Source organism: Chiloscyllium punctatum, chromosome 22 (genome assembly GCF_047496795.1).
Source record: "Chiloscyllium punctatum isolate Juve2018m chromosome 22, sChiPun1.3, whole genome shotgun sequence".
Lineage (NCBI taxonomy): Eukaryota > Metazoa > Chordata > Chondrichthyes > Orectolobiformes > Hemiscylliidae > Chiloscyllium > Chiloscyllium punctatum.
In genome coordinates, this window is record NC_092760.1 from 87533923 (window position 1) to 87551625 (window position 17703).

The 17703-nt window shown below is 43.3% G+C and overlaps 1 protein-coding gene across 15 annotated transcripts in view; it reads right to left on the reverse strand.

Moving 5' to 3' along the window:
• nav2a (neuron navigator 2a) overlaps positions 1 to 17703 on the reverse strand; it is a 1091104-nt gene that overhangs the window by 375466 nt on the left and 697935 nt on the right. For all 15 annotated transcript variants that reach the window (XM_072592781.1, XM_072592785.1, XM_072592776.1 and 12 more), the window contains exon 4: positions 9781 to 9853. In XM_072592781.1, the coding sequence (XP_072448882.1) occupies positions 9781 to 9853 (73 nt within the window). The remainder of the gene's footprint in view (positions 1 to 9780; positions 9854 to 17703) is intronic.

Genomic DNA, 17703 nt, shown 5'->3' on the forward strand with positions numbered 1-17703 from the left:
GTAACCTGGGATAGATCCCATCTGGACCTGGAGACTTGTAGTTCATTGAGTGTTGAAATTGCTAAGCCCAGCTGAAAACAGTACTTGGCACTTATTGATTCACAACTAGATGAAGAGGTTTTAGGTTATAGTTTCTGCTATTACACATTTGAAGAATTTGGATAACACTTTTATTGGTCTATAAACGCAGCTTTTTAAAAATATATGCCTTTTTCACTCTAGGGTTGATTGGTTCTGATCAGAGTTATATTGGGTGACTGGGTACGGCAATACCACCGATTAGCATGGGAGGGGCAGTATGTGTGAGAGGCAGGTAGTTGGGAGAAGGGATGTGGATTAGTGGGCAATGATGGGACATGAGAACTATTTGGGAGTGAAGAGGTTTGTGAGCTAAAGTGCAATTCTTTATTTTGGCATAATTAATACAGCTGGAGCAAGCATTCAGGCAGATGCTTTCCAGGCATGGGTCCTGACTCCTGCTTCCCTAGAATGAATGCCCTGTACTTCCTCCTAAGATAGATGCACAAAAACAGGTTACTTTCCCAACTCTCACACTCATCTCAAAGTTCAGTATCCACACCATTCATTCTATCTTACTGCTTCTCTACTTCCACAATCTGTTCATTCCTCAAAACAGCTTTTGTTTAAAGCATGGACTTTTGAATAGCATTTAAGAAACTATGGAAAAAAAGTGCTGGCCTACAATTGAAACAAAAATTTAAAGGGTTTAAGTTTTTTTCCCCATATGTAGAATTCTGTTTAACATGGCAGCAATAACTCACAAAACAATGACAGAGATCCTTACCAAAGCACAAGATTTACAAGGATGTTGCCAGGGTTGGAGGATTTGAGCTCGAGGGAGAGGCTGAATATACTAGGGCTATTTTCCCTAGAGCGTCAAAGGTCGAGGGTTCCAGACCTTTTCAAGATTTATAAAATCATGAGGAGCATGGATAGGATAAATAGAGGAAGTCTTTTCCCTGAGGTGGGGACATCCAGATGTAGAGGGCATAGATTTAGGGTGAGAGGGGAAAGACCTAAAAGGGACCCATGAGGCAACGTTTTCACCCAGAGGGTTGTGTGTGTATGGAAGGAGCTGTCAGAGGAAGTGGTGGAGGCTGGCACAATTACAGCATTTAAGAGGCATCTGGATGGGTATATGAATAGGAAAGGTTGAGAGGAATTTGGGCCAAGTGCTGACAAATGGGACTAGATTAGGATACCTGGTCGGCATGGACGAGTTGGACCAAAGGGTCTGTTTCTATGCTGTACTATTTCTATGACTCTATAATTACCCACAAAATTGAAATAAAATTGTAAGGAACTAGATAGAAACAGTTTCATTTTCACAAGTAAATTTAGCTCCTGTTCTTTGGATTTAAAACCAGAAGGAAATCCGAGAAGTGTGCATGACTACCTCAAGGAAGCAGGAAATAAATCATCTAAAAAGAACCTTAAATTGAGCATGATTTTCATCTTGGTAATTTCCACAAACCCCCAGGGTTTTGAGTTGCCACCATTGCATGCCTCCTCTTGAGATGGATTTAAAATCTTTGCAAAAACCACGATGTTAAACAGATTTCCAAACCCTACTGGCACCCGGTCAAAAGTTGTGAGGAAACAAATTAAGATTTACACAGTTGTGTTGTAACCTGTGGGATTCCTATATTTACATTTAATATAATTTGTTATAAGTTTGGGTTTCTGGTTTTTGTTTGGTGGTTTCTGAAGTTAATAATTAACTTGTAAGTATTTCTGTAGCCATGGTGATTTCTTATAAAAATGTTTGAGACATAACTTTCGAGTGAGTGGTTATGCATTCACCACAAATGGATTTTTTTTTTGTTTATCTTAGATTGCTTTGCAACACAACAAAGTCAATAAATGATTTGAGGATTTTTAAAGACTTCTGCAAGTTTTATTTAATGCTTAAGGGAAAAACCCATAACTTAGGGAGGAGATTTCAGTTTTACATGGAGTGCTGGAGTTCCTATGCCCCATCAGGATGAAGCTATTTTCGGTTTCACTCTAAAATCTGAAACCAAAACTGACTTATTCATTCTGCATTGTTCAATACAGGGACTCTAGAGTGAGTATTCCATGAGCAAAATTGAAAAAGTTAGCACTGTTCTCCCAGGAAAGAATATTGAGAGAATATTTACTCAAGGTTTGCAAAATTATGAGTGGGCTAGATCGAGTAGAAAGGGAGGAGCTGTTCCCATTCCCAAAAGAAAAAAAGAACCAGTTGGCAGAGATTTAAAGGGATGTGCAAACAAAGCAAGCCTGTGGTCATGTGAGAAAAAGAACCTTTTCCACTCAGTGAGTAGGGGATGGAATGCATTGCCTGGAACTGCGGTGGAGGCAGATTATAGAGAATCGTACAGTCTTACAGCCCGGGACAGACCCTTTATCCAAACTGGTCCATGCTGACCACACTAACACCATTTCTCTCCATTTAGCCCATATCCTTCTCATCCTTTCCAATCCATGTATTTGTCTAAATGTCTTTTAAAAATTGTTAGTGTACCTGCCTTAACCACTTCCACTGGCAGCTCATTCTGTATGTGTACCACCCTCTGTGTAAAAAGGTTGTCCCTCAGGTTCCCTTTTATTCTTTTCCCTCCAACCTTAAACTGATGCCCTCTAGTCCTCAATTTCTCACCCCTGGGAAAAAGATTGAGTGTATTCACCCTACCTATGCCTCTCATGATCTTATACACTTCTATAAGATCCCCCCTCAGTCTCCTATGCTCTAAAGAAAAATGTCCTCCCTATAACTCAGACTGTTGAGTTCTGGAAACATCCTTGTACATTTCTTCTGCATTCTTTCCAGTTTAATAACATCCTTCCGAAAGCAAGGTGACCAAAACTGAACATAATAGTCTAAGTGCGGCCTCACCAACGTCCTGTACAACTGCAACATAACTTCCCAACTTCTACACTCAATGCCCTGACTGATGAAGGCCAGTGTGCCAAAAGCCTTCTTCATCAACCTGTGACTCCACTTTTAGAGAACTGTGCACCTGAACTCCAAGGTCCTTCTGTCCTACTACGCTCTTTAAGGTCCTCCCATTCACCATGAAGCTCCTCCCTTCATTTGACTTTCTAAAATGCAAGACCTCACACTTATCCATTTGCTATTTCTCAGCCCATTTCCCCAGCTGATCAAGGTCCTGCTGCAATTTCTGATTATCTTCTTCACTACCCACAATACCGCCTATTTTAGTGTCAGCTAAATAATCATTGCTATAGATAACAAACAGCAATGGGCCCGGCACTGACCTCTGGGGCACTCCACTAGTCAGAGGCCTCCAGTCCAACAAGTATCCTTCCACTATTACCCTCTGCTTCCTGTCATCAAGCTATTTGCATATCCAATTTGCCAGCTCCTCCTGGATTCCAAGGCAGACACAGAGGCTGGAAGAACACAGCAAGACAGGCAGCATCAAGAGGTGGAGAAGGTGTAACTCTTCTTCAGGATTGGGGTGAGGGGGGTGGGTGTAGGGGAACTGCAGATAAAGGGGGTAGAGGGGGAACGGTGGTGAAGTGGGGATAGATGAAGACAGGTCAGGTTGGTGGCAGGGAGGACTGGACAGGAGGGGGAGCGGCTGTGAAGGGAATCGGGGATGGGATGGGAGGTTATTTGAAATTGGAGAACTCAATGTTGAGTCCTCCAGGCTGGAGGATTCCCAGGGGGAAGATGAGGTGTTGCTCCTTCAATTTGCGGTTTGGTTTGTTGTGGCAATGGAGGAGGCCAAGAATGATCATCTCGGAAAGGGAGTGGGAAGGGAATTTAAAATGGGCGGTGACTGGGAGGTCAGGTTGGCCCCGGCAGGCCCAGCTAAGATGCTCGGAGAACCATTCCCTAAGTTTATGTTTGGTGTCTCCGATATAGAGAAGGCCACATTGGAAACACCTGATGCAGTAAACTAGGTTGGAGAAGAGGCAGGTGAACCTCTGTCTCACCTGGAAGGACTGTTTGGGGCCCTGGATAGAGGTGAGGGGCGTTTACATTTATTCCAGTTGCAGGGAAAGGTACCTGGGGGTTCAGGGGGGTTGGTAAGGAGAGTGACACAAACCAAAGACTGGCGAAGGCAATGTTCTGTGCAGAGGGCAAACAGGGGTGGGGAGGGGAAGATGTTCTTGATGGTGGGGTCTAGTTGGAATTAGCGGCCATGTTTCTGGCTGATGCGTTGGGTATGGCGACTGGTGGGGTGGAAGGTGAGGACAAGGGGGTCTCTATCTTTGTTTCTTTTGGAGGGGGGGTGTTAGACCAGTGGAACAGGGAATCAAGGTGGTGTGGTGAAGGGCTGTCCAGATGACAGGGTGGGCAAGCACATTGTTTGAAATTGGTGGACATCTGGGATGCTTGGGAGTGAAATATCTCCTCACCTGAGTAGATGCTGCAGAGGCAGAAGAATTGGGAGAACGGGGTGGAGTTCTTGCAGAATACTGGCTGGGAGGTGGTGTAGTCCAGGTAGTTGTGAGAGAGTCTGTGGGTTTATAGTAAGCATCCATCTGGAGACTGTTGCCAGAGATGTAAATGGAGAGGTCAGGAAAGGGGAGGGAGGTTCCGAGATGGACTAAATGAATTTGAGGGCGGGGTGGAAGTTGTGGGCGAAGTCGATGAACTGGTCCAGTTCAGCCAGGATTCGATGCAATCTAACCTTCCAGAGCAGCCTACCATGTGGAACCTTATCAAAGGCCTTACTGAAATCCATATATACCACATCTACAGCTCTGCCCTCGTCAACCTTCCTGGTTACTTCATCAAAAAACTCTAACAAATATGTGAGACATGATCTCCCAAGCCATGCTGACTATTCCTAATCAAATGCATGTACAGAGGAACCTCAGTTTTCTGAACGATATTTTGTTCAGATAATTGATTATTTGGTTAATTGATTCAATGCCTCTCCTCTGGGGCTCGGACTTTTCTGAAGTTTCCTTTCTCCTCGCTTTGCCTGCCTTGCTCCCTCTGTCTGTCTCAGGGTTTGTTTCTGAGCAGACACAGTCTTGCATGTAAGGGATCTGCTGCATTGCTGAAGCTTCCCCACCCACCCAACACCATCAGTTCAAAGGGATTGTCACAACCAGCACTTGCTCGGTCCACTCCCCATTCAGGAGGCCAGGCAGCAGCGAACTGCGCATGAGCCCTCGCCACCCCCAGCCCCATCCAACCCCACCCTTACCCCATCCGCCCCAAACCCCAGCCAATTCCACCCCCATCCATCCCACCACCCTCCCCCTCAACCCCGACCAACCCTGCTCCCCACCCCCACCCCCACCCCCACACTTGTTTCCGCCCACACCCCTAACCTTGTTCAAACCCGCCCCCCCCCGCACCACCACTCCCCATCTGCCCCAACCCCCGACCCCTGTGCGCCCCCCCCAATCCTGTCCAACCCCGCCCCCTCCAGTCTGACCTGGCTGCCCCACGCCCCCATCCCCCATCAGCCCACCGCCCCGTTTCCCCCCCCCCCCCCACTTTGGGGGCAGCTTGACTGGACACCAACAGTAAGACTTCTGCCACCTTGGGGGGGGGGGTTAAGTCTCAAAATAGCACACGCGTGTGTATACACACACACCTTTTTACTGCAACTGTTTGACTGTACGGAGAGATTATCTGGGGAAGGGGGCGTGAGTTTCGGATACATCCCTGTGTAGAACTCCAGGGAAGGTGTGTGAGAGAGGGGGGTGGGGGGTGGGGGGCACGGTGCCTGGGCTCCCAACGATGTCCAGGACTGTTCTCTAGCATTTCATTGAGCCGAGTTCATTTTTAATCATGGTAAACAAAAGACACGATCAGTCTTGGAATCATCTCTTTGATGTAATGTTTCTTTCAGGACCTTGAGATCGTCTTCGGATAATCCGAAATTTGGATAATTAATATTCAGATAATCGAGGTTGCTCTGTATATCTTATCTCAGAATCTTCTCAAGTAACTTAACTATCGCAGATGTTAAGCTTATTGGTCTATAGTTCCCAGGTTTCTTTACAGCCCTTCTTGAATCAAGGTCCACCATTCACTCCCCTTCAACTGAGGAATTCAAGATGGCACTGGATGATTATTTAGATTGAAGTAGTGATATGGGGAAAAGGCAGAAAATTGGTGCTAGACAATCAAACTGGTGGAGGCGTGATGGACCAAAGGGCCTCCTTCGATACTGTTAACAATTCTGTGATTCTTGGTGGTATTTTGGGTACTGCCCTGGGGGACTATGCAGAAGCTGTTTTGTTACTTTTCGATTGATAAAGGAGTGTTTTTGGATTAATGGGTTTATACTTTTACTGCGAATATTTGAGTTGGTGCTATAAGCAGATGGTTTGATTTCATCCAACTTACATTCTCTTTTTCGTTAATAGATTTCTGCATTACTGTTAAAGCAAGACCTGCAGCATTACCTGCTTATTTTTAAGTGAAAGACCACTTTGTTAAAACCGAAAAAAAAAATCAAAATATGATCTATCAAGCCAGGTCTGTGTCTTGGATTTGACATGTTTAATCATAACATCAGATGGAACATAACACAGTCTTATAATTTGCTCAGCATTAATAGAACAAACAAGTCAGACCTTCATCAGAAATCAAATATATTGCCTTCAGCTACTACCTGGCTTTCTGTCACAGATTTACAAAGAAGTGAGGGATAATACAGTTGTTTAAATGTACTTGGAATGGGTTTTGACTATAGTTTTGTTGATGGCTTATCAGAGTTTATGAAACTCACCTGTTGCAAATGGCTTTAATGCAAGAAGTTATAAATGAGACTGTTGTCAGTCTATTGCACCTAACTCTTGAAGCCAAGTCAATGAGCAACAATTTTTTGCAGTAGCAATAGTTATTTGGTAGAGAGTGAAGAGGAGATTTACCAGGATGCTGGACAGTTTCAGTGATGAAGAGAGATTGGAAAGACAAGGATTGTTTTCCTCAGAACAGAGGAAGTTAAGACAAATTGTGATGTGTAAAATTATGAGGAGCACAGATAGGGTAGACATGAAGAGATCTTTTCACTTGGTGGAGGGATCAATAACCAAGGGACATTTATTTAAAGTAAGGGTTAACATAAAACATTTGGTAGGTAGCAGATCCAAAGAAAAGGAACTAGTGGAAGGTCGATGAGATGGGCTTTTTTAGAAGTAGCTTGGGTGACATTCTGGATTTGGTGATGTGTGATGAGGCAGACTTGATTAATGTGAAAGAACCCTGAGGGGCCAGTGACCATAATATGATAGTATTCACCCTGCAGTCTGGGAGGGAGAAGCCGGAATCAGATGTAACAACTGAGTAAAGACATGAGGGATGAGCTGGCCAGAGTTGAATGCACGGGGAGTCTCCGAGGGAAGAGGGTAGACAGCAATAGTTTCTGGGGTAATGCGGGAGGCACAGCAGGAATTCATCCAACAAAGACAAACATACTAAGGAAAGGATGAGGCAACCCTGGCTGACAAGGAAGTCAGGGACAACATCAAAACAAAAGAAAAAGCATACAACGGGGTGTAGGGTGGTGGGGTGGGGGGGGGGGGGTTGAGTGTGGATGGGTTGCTCTCCGGGGGGTTAGTGTGGACTTGTTGGGCCAGGGGACCTGTTTCCACACTGTAGGGATTCTATGAGGTGGTGCAGATTATTGGGAAGCTAGAGGATTGGGAAGGCTTTTAGAACCAACAGATGACACTTAAAAAACTATGAGGAGAGTAGATGAAATATGAGGATAAGCTAGCTTGTAATATAAAAGAAGATTGCAAGAGCATTTTTAGATATCTAAAAGGTAAGAAAGAGGCAAGAGTGGACAGTGGACTGATGGAAAATGGGACAAAAGAATTAGTAATGGGGAATGAAGAAATGGCAGAGGAACTGAATAGATATTTTACATCAGTTTTCACATTGGAAGACAGCAGTGGCATACCAGAACTTCAAGAGAGTCAGGGGGCAGAGGTGAGTGCTGTGGTTATCACTAAGGAGATGATGTTGGGGAAGCTGAAAGATCTGAAGGTGGAGAAATCATCGAGAGCAGATGGACTAGCCCCAGGTGTCTGAAGGAGCTAGCTAAGGAGATTGGAGAGGTATTGGTTGTGATCTTTCAGGAATCACTGGAGTCATGGAGGATTCCAGGGGACTCGAAATGTAACACTCTTGTTTAAGAAGGGAGGGAGACAGAAGGTGGGAAACTTTAGGCTGGTTAGCCTGACTCTATCACTGGTAAGATTTTACAGTCCATTATTAAGGAGGAGATTATGGAGTACTTGGAAGAGTAAGGTAAAATAGAGCTGAATTAGTACGGCTTCATCAAGGGAGGTCATGCCTGACAAATCTGTTAGAAGTCTTTGAGGTGGTAATGAGCAAGTGAGACAAAGGAAAGCCAGTGGACATGACCAACCTACATTTTGAGATGGTCTTTGACAAAGCTGCTAAATAAGGTGAGAGCCCATGGTGTTAGGAGCAAGGCACTGGCATGGATAGAAGGTTGGCTGACTGGTGGAAATCAGCGAATGGGGATAACAGGGTCTCTTTCAGGATGAGAGTTGATGATTAGGGGAGTTCCACAAGGGTCGGTGTTGGGACCACAACTATCCACATTATACATGAACAATAAGGATGAAGGAATGAAGGACGTTGTTGATATGTTTGCAGATGACACAAAGATAGGTAGAGGGACAGATCATGTTGAGGAGATGGGAAGACTGCAGAAGGACTTGGACAGGTTACAAGACTGGGGAAAGAAGTGGCAGATGGAGTACAATCCAGGAAAGAGTAAGGCTATGCATTTTGGTTCGAAGAATAGAGGTGTAGGCTACTTTCTAAATGGGGAAAGGCTTTGGAAATCTGAAGCATAAAGGGATTTAGGAGGCCTAGTTCAGGGTACTCAGGTATGCAGGTTCAGCTGGCAGTTGGTATGGCAAATGCAATGTCAGCATTCATTTTGAGAGACCTGGAATACAAGAGCAGGGATGTACTGCTGAGGCTGTATCAGCCTCTGATCAGACTGCATTCGGAATACTTTGAACAATTTTGGGGCGTGTATCTAAGGAAGGATGTGCTGGCATTGGCGGGGGTCCAGAAGAAGTTTACAAGAGTGATCCCAGGGATGAAGGGCCTGTCAGTTGAGGAGTGGTTGAAGACTCTGGCACTGTACTCAACAGAGTTTAGATGGATGAGGCGGTGGGGATCGGATTGAAACTTACAGGACACTGTGAGGCCTGGATTCAGTGGACACGAAGAAGATGTTCAAACCAGTAGGAGTGATAAGGACCCGAAGGCACAGCCTCAGAGTGAAGGGATGACCCTTTTGAACTGAAATGAGGAGGAATTTCTTCAGCCAGAGGGTGACTAATCTGTGGAACTCATTGCCACAGAGGGCTGTGGAGGTCAAGTCATTGAGCATATTTAAGACAGAGATAGATAAGTTCTTGATGGCAGGATAATGGGGTTGAGAAACATATCAGCCATGATCAAAAAGTGGAGCTGACTGAATGAGCCAAATGACCTAATTTTGCTCCTGTATCGTACTGTCTTATGGTTAAGGCGCAGGAGGCATAGAGGAAATGTGAGGACATTTTTTTTCATCTAGAGGTTGGTGGGAATCTCGCCGTCACTGTCTAGAAGGATGGTAGAGGCAGATTCAAATGTGTCATTGTCCATTTGTGATTCCAAGGGATGCAAGGCTCTGAGCCAAGTGCTGGAAAATGCGATTGCTTTTGACTGGCCAGATGCAATGAGCTGATGGCCTTTGTCTGTGCTCTAGACTTCTAACACTCTGTATATACAGTGTAGTTTCTTACCTTCTGCAGAAAGACCCTGTATATTCACGCCTTTGGCAGCCAAGAAACTCAGGCACACATCAATATTTTCAATCTGCAGAAGGACAAGAGGAAAAATTTCAATCATGAGTTCTTGGGCAATGAAAGGTTTAAAAATAGGATAAAGTTAGTACATTGAGTATAGGAGTTGCAGGCTTTTGCAAATGTAGATCTTCTTCCATGTAAAAATGAAAAAAAAATTGCCTAAAATGTATCAATTCATAGCATACAGTTTACAAGTATCGTGATATCCCCCAATCCAACAATTCCTCCTCACTGCTGAAACAGAGACTAAGTTGGCATAGCGGAGATAAAAACAGAAATTGCTGGAAAATCTCAGCAGGTCTAGCAGCTTCTGTAGAAAGAAATCAGAGTTAACGTTTCAAAGTTAATGAAGTTCTTCAGAAGTTCTGAAGTAGAGTCAATGAGACCCAAAACGTTAACTCTGATTTCTCTCTACAGAAGCTGCCAGAACTGCTGAGATTTTCCAGTAATTTCTGTTTTGCTTCAGATTTCCAGCTTCATTTATTTGTCTAGCGTGGAGATGCATTCATTAAACTGATAAACTCCAACCACATCAAATCAGAAAGACACAACAGGAAGAGAACTTCAAAGGGAAGATATACAAGTGAAGAAAAATGCAAGTTTATTGACTGCAACTATGGTTTTTGTTTAACACAGTTACTCCACGATACGAACATTAAATGCTATTAACTTCATGAGTACAATAACAGCTCAGCTCAAGACATTGAAAGTCTGAAGTGCAAGTTGTTTGAACTTGACATCTGAAGGTACTCATTGTTAGCAATCATGCACTATCGAGTCTCATTGTCCACTGAGGAAATTCTGTGTCACTGGTCCCGGGATCTGTGGGTCCTTGTGTTGCTGAGTCCTGGAGCCATATCTCACACTACACACCTGCCTGGTGTTTCCGGAAGGTGGAATTGGTCCTTGGCCTCAAGATCCCTGGCATTCATTTCTCTAGTTCCTTTTCCATAATTCCTCTTGCTAATGGGAGTTCTCAAAGAGTTGTGTCCCTTCATACTGGAATGTCCTCGAAGTGGGTTTCCTCTGAAGGAGGGTCTCCCACACGTTGACGTCCATGTTGCACATCTTGAGGGAAACTTGCAGAGAAACGCTTCCTTTGTCTTCCTCTCTTTCAAGTGCCTTCCTTGAGTTGGGTGAAGATAATTAGCTTTGATAATGGGAACTCACATATGTCGAAAAGCGTGATGCTGGAAAAGCCCAGCCGGTCAGGCAGCATCTGAGGAGCAGCAGAGTCGACGAGTCAAGCATAAACTTTTCAGCAATACTTCCTCATTATGATGAATAGCTAATGCTCGAAATGTCGATTCTCCTGCTTCTCGGATGCTGCCTGACCAGCTGTGCTTTTCCAGCACCACACTGTTTAACACTGGTCTCCAGTATCTGCAGTCCTCCCTTTCTCCTGGACCTCACATTTGATAAGCATATGGCCAGCTGAGCGGAGTTGGTTTCAGATGATCATGGCCTTGATTCTGGTGCTTTTAACTGCTTCAAGGACACTGATCTTAGTATCCCCACCCTCTGAGATAATGCAGAGAATCACTCATGCTTAGTGAAAGCATGCAGGTTACTTTATCACATTATGTTAAGTAAACAAGATCCTTTTGGATCGTGTAACAAGGTGAACACCATTTGAATAACACAATCCTTTAATTTGCCTGAACTCACTTTTCATATGTTTGCAATATGGAACAAGCTGTCAGAGGAGGTGTGGAGGCAAGTAAAGTGCAAGGGTTTAGAGGGATATGGGCAATGCTGGCAAATGGGTCGAGGTCAGATTGGGATGTCTGGTCAGTGTGGACAAGTTGGACCAAAGGGTCTGTTTCCATGTTGTATGACTCTATGTGAACTCCTCTGATGCCATGTGTAACAGCACAAATCAAATGGAGGAAATATTTCCTCTTTAGAGGGGGATAAGGTAGAGGATGATTGAAATGCAAACAAATTTCATCAAAGATTTGAAAATAGCTTTAGTATTACTCAATTCAAATGTAATAATACACAGTCCAAAGATGTGCAGGTCAGGTGAATTGGCCATGCTACATTGCCCAAAGTGTTAGGTGCATTAGTCAGAGGGAAAAGGGCCTGGGTGGGTTGCTCTTCGGAGGGTCAGTGTGGAATGGTTGGACCGAATGGCCTGTTTCCACACTGTAGGGAATCTAATCTAATCTAATGTTAGCTGAACACTGGGGTTCCTCAATCAGCAGGCAAAATACAAGGAAGTGACAAGTTGCAAAATCATTTACTCTTTATTAACTGGTTGTGGGTATCACTGGTTGGACCAAGACTTATTGCCCAGCCCTAATTGCTCTTGAACTCAGTGGCTCTCTCTGCCAGTCAATCACACGTAGGCCAGACCAGGTAAAAGATGGCAGATTTCCTCCCCTATATGGTGCTAGTGAACTAGATAGGTTTTCCTGATGATAATCAGTGGCTATCATTAGGGCTTGTTCTGATTCATTTCTCAATGACAAATTTTTATTGAATTTAAAACTGCCCCATCGGCAGTAGGATTTGAACCAATGTCTCCAAAATACAAGTTGCTAGATTGCCACCCTAGTGATGTTGCCATGACACCAGCACTGCCTCAATGTAGGCCAACTGCAACTAAAGGCTTGGAAATTGGTCAAGATCTGTGAAATACAAGATGAAAATCCCAGAAAGAAAATCTTTGAGGTGCCTCCTACATGCATGAATAACCTGTTTTAATTCCTCTTGGTCTTTCCTGGAATACAATGCTATGAGCCAGTACATGACTCAGTCCACACTGGAAAAACCACAGCAAGCCAGGCAGGTGGAGGTGGAGAAGTCAACGATTCAGGTGTAACCCTTCTTCCGGAAGCTCTCCAGCTACCAAGTGAATTCACTTGTCCCACCAGCTGTGCTCACCTATCACTATCTCACCATTCCGCCCCTCTCCCCACCCAAAACCCACCCCTCTGCAACTCCTTCTACCCACACCTCCATTCCTGAAGACTTCCATACCCAAAACATTGACCTTTTCACTTCCTGATGCTGCCTGGCTGGCTGTGTTCTTCCAGCCTCCTGCTTGTCTACCTTGGATTGCAGCATCTATAGTTTTTTATAATCTCAGTCCCCATTGGGGGAGCATTATAAAAATTCACTCCCGCCCTGAAAGGTTTCAGGGAATTTGCCAAAAAAATCTCCACCAGTCAAAAGATTATATCAAGGATGTCAAGGAAGGAGTTAACCGTGAAGTGTACCTTTCTCCTGAGATCGGATTGACAATATAAAATTCTGCCTTCACACTTTCAAGATACTGAAAGCAAAGGAGTTACACAGCTCCGGCAACACAAAAGTTAAAAACAAATGCATTGCAAAAGCACCTTTCACCTCCTCACGGCATCCCACAACACTTCAAAGCCAATTCATCTAATGCCATCACTGTTATAACATTGAGAGCTGTCACAGCCAATGTCTCTACAGCACAGTCCCACAAACCAGAACTGGACCATTTTCTTTTAATTAAACAGATGGAAAAAGTCAAAGTTTAAAGTCTTGTTTGAAAGACAGCATCTCAATGACAAAGCAGTACACCTTCTTGCCATTCTGAAATGCCCATCTGCATTCAAGACCTTATGTTAAAGGTAGAAATGGAACACAGAACATAGAACATAGAACAATACAGCACAGAACAGGCCCTTCGGCCCACGATGTTGTGCCGAACTTCTAACCTAGATTAAGCACCCATCCATGTACCTATCCAAATGCCGCTTAAAGGTTGCCAATGATTCTGACAATCATTGGCGACTGTGTCATGATGGTCTGACTAAATCCAAAATCTTTCTGACAGACATACCCCTATTGTCATGTTAAAGTATATTGCCTAAATTGGTGTTAGTTCACAATATACAAAGGTAAGTAAATACTATATTTCATGTAGCTATGTGAAGAGTTTCCACTTGTCTTTAGATTCTTGCACTGATACGTTCACCCATTTTTAAACAAGCCACAACTTTCTCCAGGTAAGACTTCGGCAGGAGTGATGTCATTGGTTTTGCTCCCAGTCACAAACTCTGTACCTTTGCCACTAACACTGGCTGTTACAGTGGCTTAGTGGTTAGCACTGCTACTTCACAGTGTGAGGGACCCGGATTTTACTTCAGCCTTGAGTATCTGTGTGGTGTTTGCACATTCTTCCCATGTCTGCCTGGGTTTCCTCTGGGTGCTCTGGTTTCCTCCCACAGTTGAAAGACGTGCAAATTTGGTGTACTGGCCATGCTGAATTGCCCTGTATTGTCCAGATGTGCAGGCCAGCTGGGTTAGCTATGACAAATGTAGGTTAGGGGGATAGCGTGAAGAGGGGCGTAGGGATGCTCTTTGGAGGGTCGGTGCAGACTCAATGGGCTGAATGGCCTCTTTCCACAGGGTAGGGATTCCATGGTACCATTTCCCCTTGAGGGCCACCACCTCCAGTTGAAACAATCTGTAAAATCGCAGCACTCTTTTCTTTAAACAAAAACATATTTTATAGGTTGCCATTGGGAAAAGTCAAAACAATCTATTGAAATAAAGTGGATTAAGGTTTGAGGCAGTGAAACAATCCTGATGACTGAGAGAGAATAGGGCAATGAGATGAGTTAATTAGACTATTGAAGAGCTGATACATATGTTACAGGCTTAGCAGCCTCCTTATGCAGAGTTTTGGTTTTTACGTCATTGGAGAGTGATCTTAATGAAGAACCCTCTCAATATCCCTTTCCACAAATATAATGATTATTCCTATATTGTTGCTCAGGCTGCAATCAGTTTTTAAACATATTTACTTCTCGGATGTGTGGATTGCTGGCTGGGCCAGCACTTATTGTTCATTATAGTTGCTCCATGAGAAGGTGGTGGAAATCTGCTTTCTTGAACCACTGTTCACAACCATTTGTTGTGAGTACACCCTTTGTGCCACAAGGGAGTGCATTCCAGGATTTTGATCCAGCGCCAGTAAAGAAATATTTCAAACTCAGATTGGCGAGGGCATTGGAGGGAACTTCCATGTGCTGGTGGCCCCGTACATCTGCTGCCCCTGTCCTTCTAAATGGAAGTGGTCATGGGTTTGAAAGCTTAAGGATCTTTGGCAAATTTCTATAGTGCATCCTGTAGATGGTACACACTGCTGCTACAAAGCATTGATGGTGGATGGACTAAATATTTGTGAATGTGGTGCCAATCAAGTGGGTTGCTTTGTACTGAATTGTGCCAAGATTCTTGAGTGTTATTGGAACTGCACCCATCCAGGCAAGTTAACAGCCTGGTGAGTATGGCTCAATTACTCATTCACAAACCTGTTAACCCATTTCAGCAGCACCTGTTTCAAACCATCCTCAAATGAACATTCAATGGAGAATTTATTTCACAATATAAACTCCCTCTGCTCCCAGAAGAACTTTGAACCCATGAGTCATTCTCTTTAAAGTGTTTGGTAAACAGAGCCAGAATAAAACAAAAATAATTTAAACGGTTGCTAGGTGTGTTAACAAATTGCTGGAGGTTATTCATAGAATGCTATACATTAAAACTATTTTATGCAATCTGTAGTTCTTAGCATACAACAGTTTTTAAACAGCTAAATGTTGAACAAATGGAATGCTAGTTCTTACGAAAGCATCAGAATTGATGAAAACATTTGTGATTCATGGTAACACAGCGATTTCTCTGTAAAAATCAATTTCACTACTAATCCTTACCACAGATATACGATACACTCTCAGAATTGTAATGGTTATTTGGAAACATGCCGTCATTGTCGTTATTGGTCAGATCTAACACAAGCCAAAAATAGGGTTGGCTCGTGCTCTGCAGACAGGATTAAGTAACCTATCTAAATGAAACTGTTCAGAATGAACAAATGCACACAGCAAAAATATGTAGCCTGACGATCAGTTTTTGCAGATTATATGGGGCAGGACAAGACAGAGAGGAAAGCAAACAAAAATGATCATAAGGTTTAATCCAATATGGCTGGAATTCCAAAACTAATACTTAAGTGGTATTGCTAAAGTGCAAAAACTGTACTTTGGAGATAATTAAAGACACTCACCTCTCCAGTAGCAGGCATTGTACTGTAAGGACTCTGGCATCAGAACAGGGGAAATTCAAACTTGATGCCAGTTTCAATTTATGCACTTGTTCCTTGGCAACAGAGAATGCCAGCATGATGATGTAATGGTTGGTCAGTTCCTGATTACCTGCACGACTGGATCCTATCGGTTTAAAGTGAACCACAGAGCCACAAGAGCAACTCTGCAGTATCTGTGCGCTAATAAACATGGGCTATATCATATTGCCTTCAGTTTCAGCACAACAGTGTTTCCTAGCTCATATTAACTCCTAAAATTGTGTTTAATCCTTGCTTCAGGAGGAAAAGAACATTTTCATTTATTTTTCAAAACAAGATAATTGTTTTATTAAATCGCTATACAGATTATTTTCCACAGATATTCAATGCAGATTTTTCATTCTTCTACAGGATATGGATATTACTGTACTTATCACTCATCCCTAATTACCCCTTGAGAAGGTAGTGGTGAGCTGTCTTCTTGAACTGCTGCAGTCATTGAGAACACCCTCAATGCCACAGGGAGGGTGCTCCAGGATTTTGACTTTTTGACACTAAAGGAACGACTTCTTGGAACTGCAACAGTCCATGTGTGTTTTATGAGGCAGAATTCCAAAGTGTGGCGAACAGCAATTCCAACGATTGAAAAGTCAATTATATTTCCACATACAGTAATTAGTCATATGATCTCAGAGAGAAAAACAATTCTTTGTACACAACCCCTTCATTGCTGCTGGACTTTTCCCAGAGTTCAATACGTTACCACAGTCAAATACTGATTTCAGTCTTGGCTGGTTCAGTCAAAGCATCACAGGGTCAGAAAGACAATCTCCATTCCAGATCCACCAGCATATTACTCAGGGTGAAAGTTCGTGCTTTATTACAGGAGTGTCACATTGTTGGAAGTGCCATTTTTCAACTGAAACCCCCAATTGTCCTATCATTGGCCATCCCATTAGTACCATTCATAGAAACCAGGAAGTTTTTACTCATGCCCTAGCTACAGTTCTAAACCACCACTGTTTTTATTGGATCGTGCTGTGCACAAATCGCCCTTTTCTATATTTTCTATATATATGTTTAATTCATTCATGAGATGTGAGTGGCATTGTCTGAGCCAGAATTTATTGCCCATTTTTAATTTCCCCAAAGGCATTTAAGAGTCATTCACATTGCTGTGGGTGTCAAATTATCTATAGGCCGGACCAGGTAAGGATGGCAGATGTCCTTCCCTAAAAGACATTAGTGAATAAAGATGTTTTTTTTATGGCAATTAACTATTGGTTACATGGTTGCCAAAAGGCTACTATTTAATTCCAGATTTCTATTAAATTCAGCCTTGGCCATTGTGGGCTTTGAACCCACACCATTAGGAAACTATCTTTCATTTGATTTATTACAGATACATGGACCTAAGTACAGTGAAAAGCTTTGTTTTGCGAGCATTACAGGCAGATGATATGGTCTTTAGAAAGAGCAAGGGCAGGTGACAACTGCAAAGGAGGTGCGCAAAGCAAGACCTACATTAACAGGATCAACATTATTTGAAGTTAGAGGAGTCTATGCATCAGTCAAATAACAGCAGGGAAGAAGCTGTTCTTGAAACTGTTGGTTTGGATGTTCAAGATTCTGTACCTGTTGCCTGACGGAAGAGATTGAAAGAGAATGTTGCCTTTGATGATGTTTGATTAGATTAGATTCCCTACAGTGTGGAAACAAGCCCATACTTACCCTCTGAAGAGCAACTCACCAAGACCCATTCCCCTCCACTTAACACTACAGGCATTTTA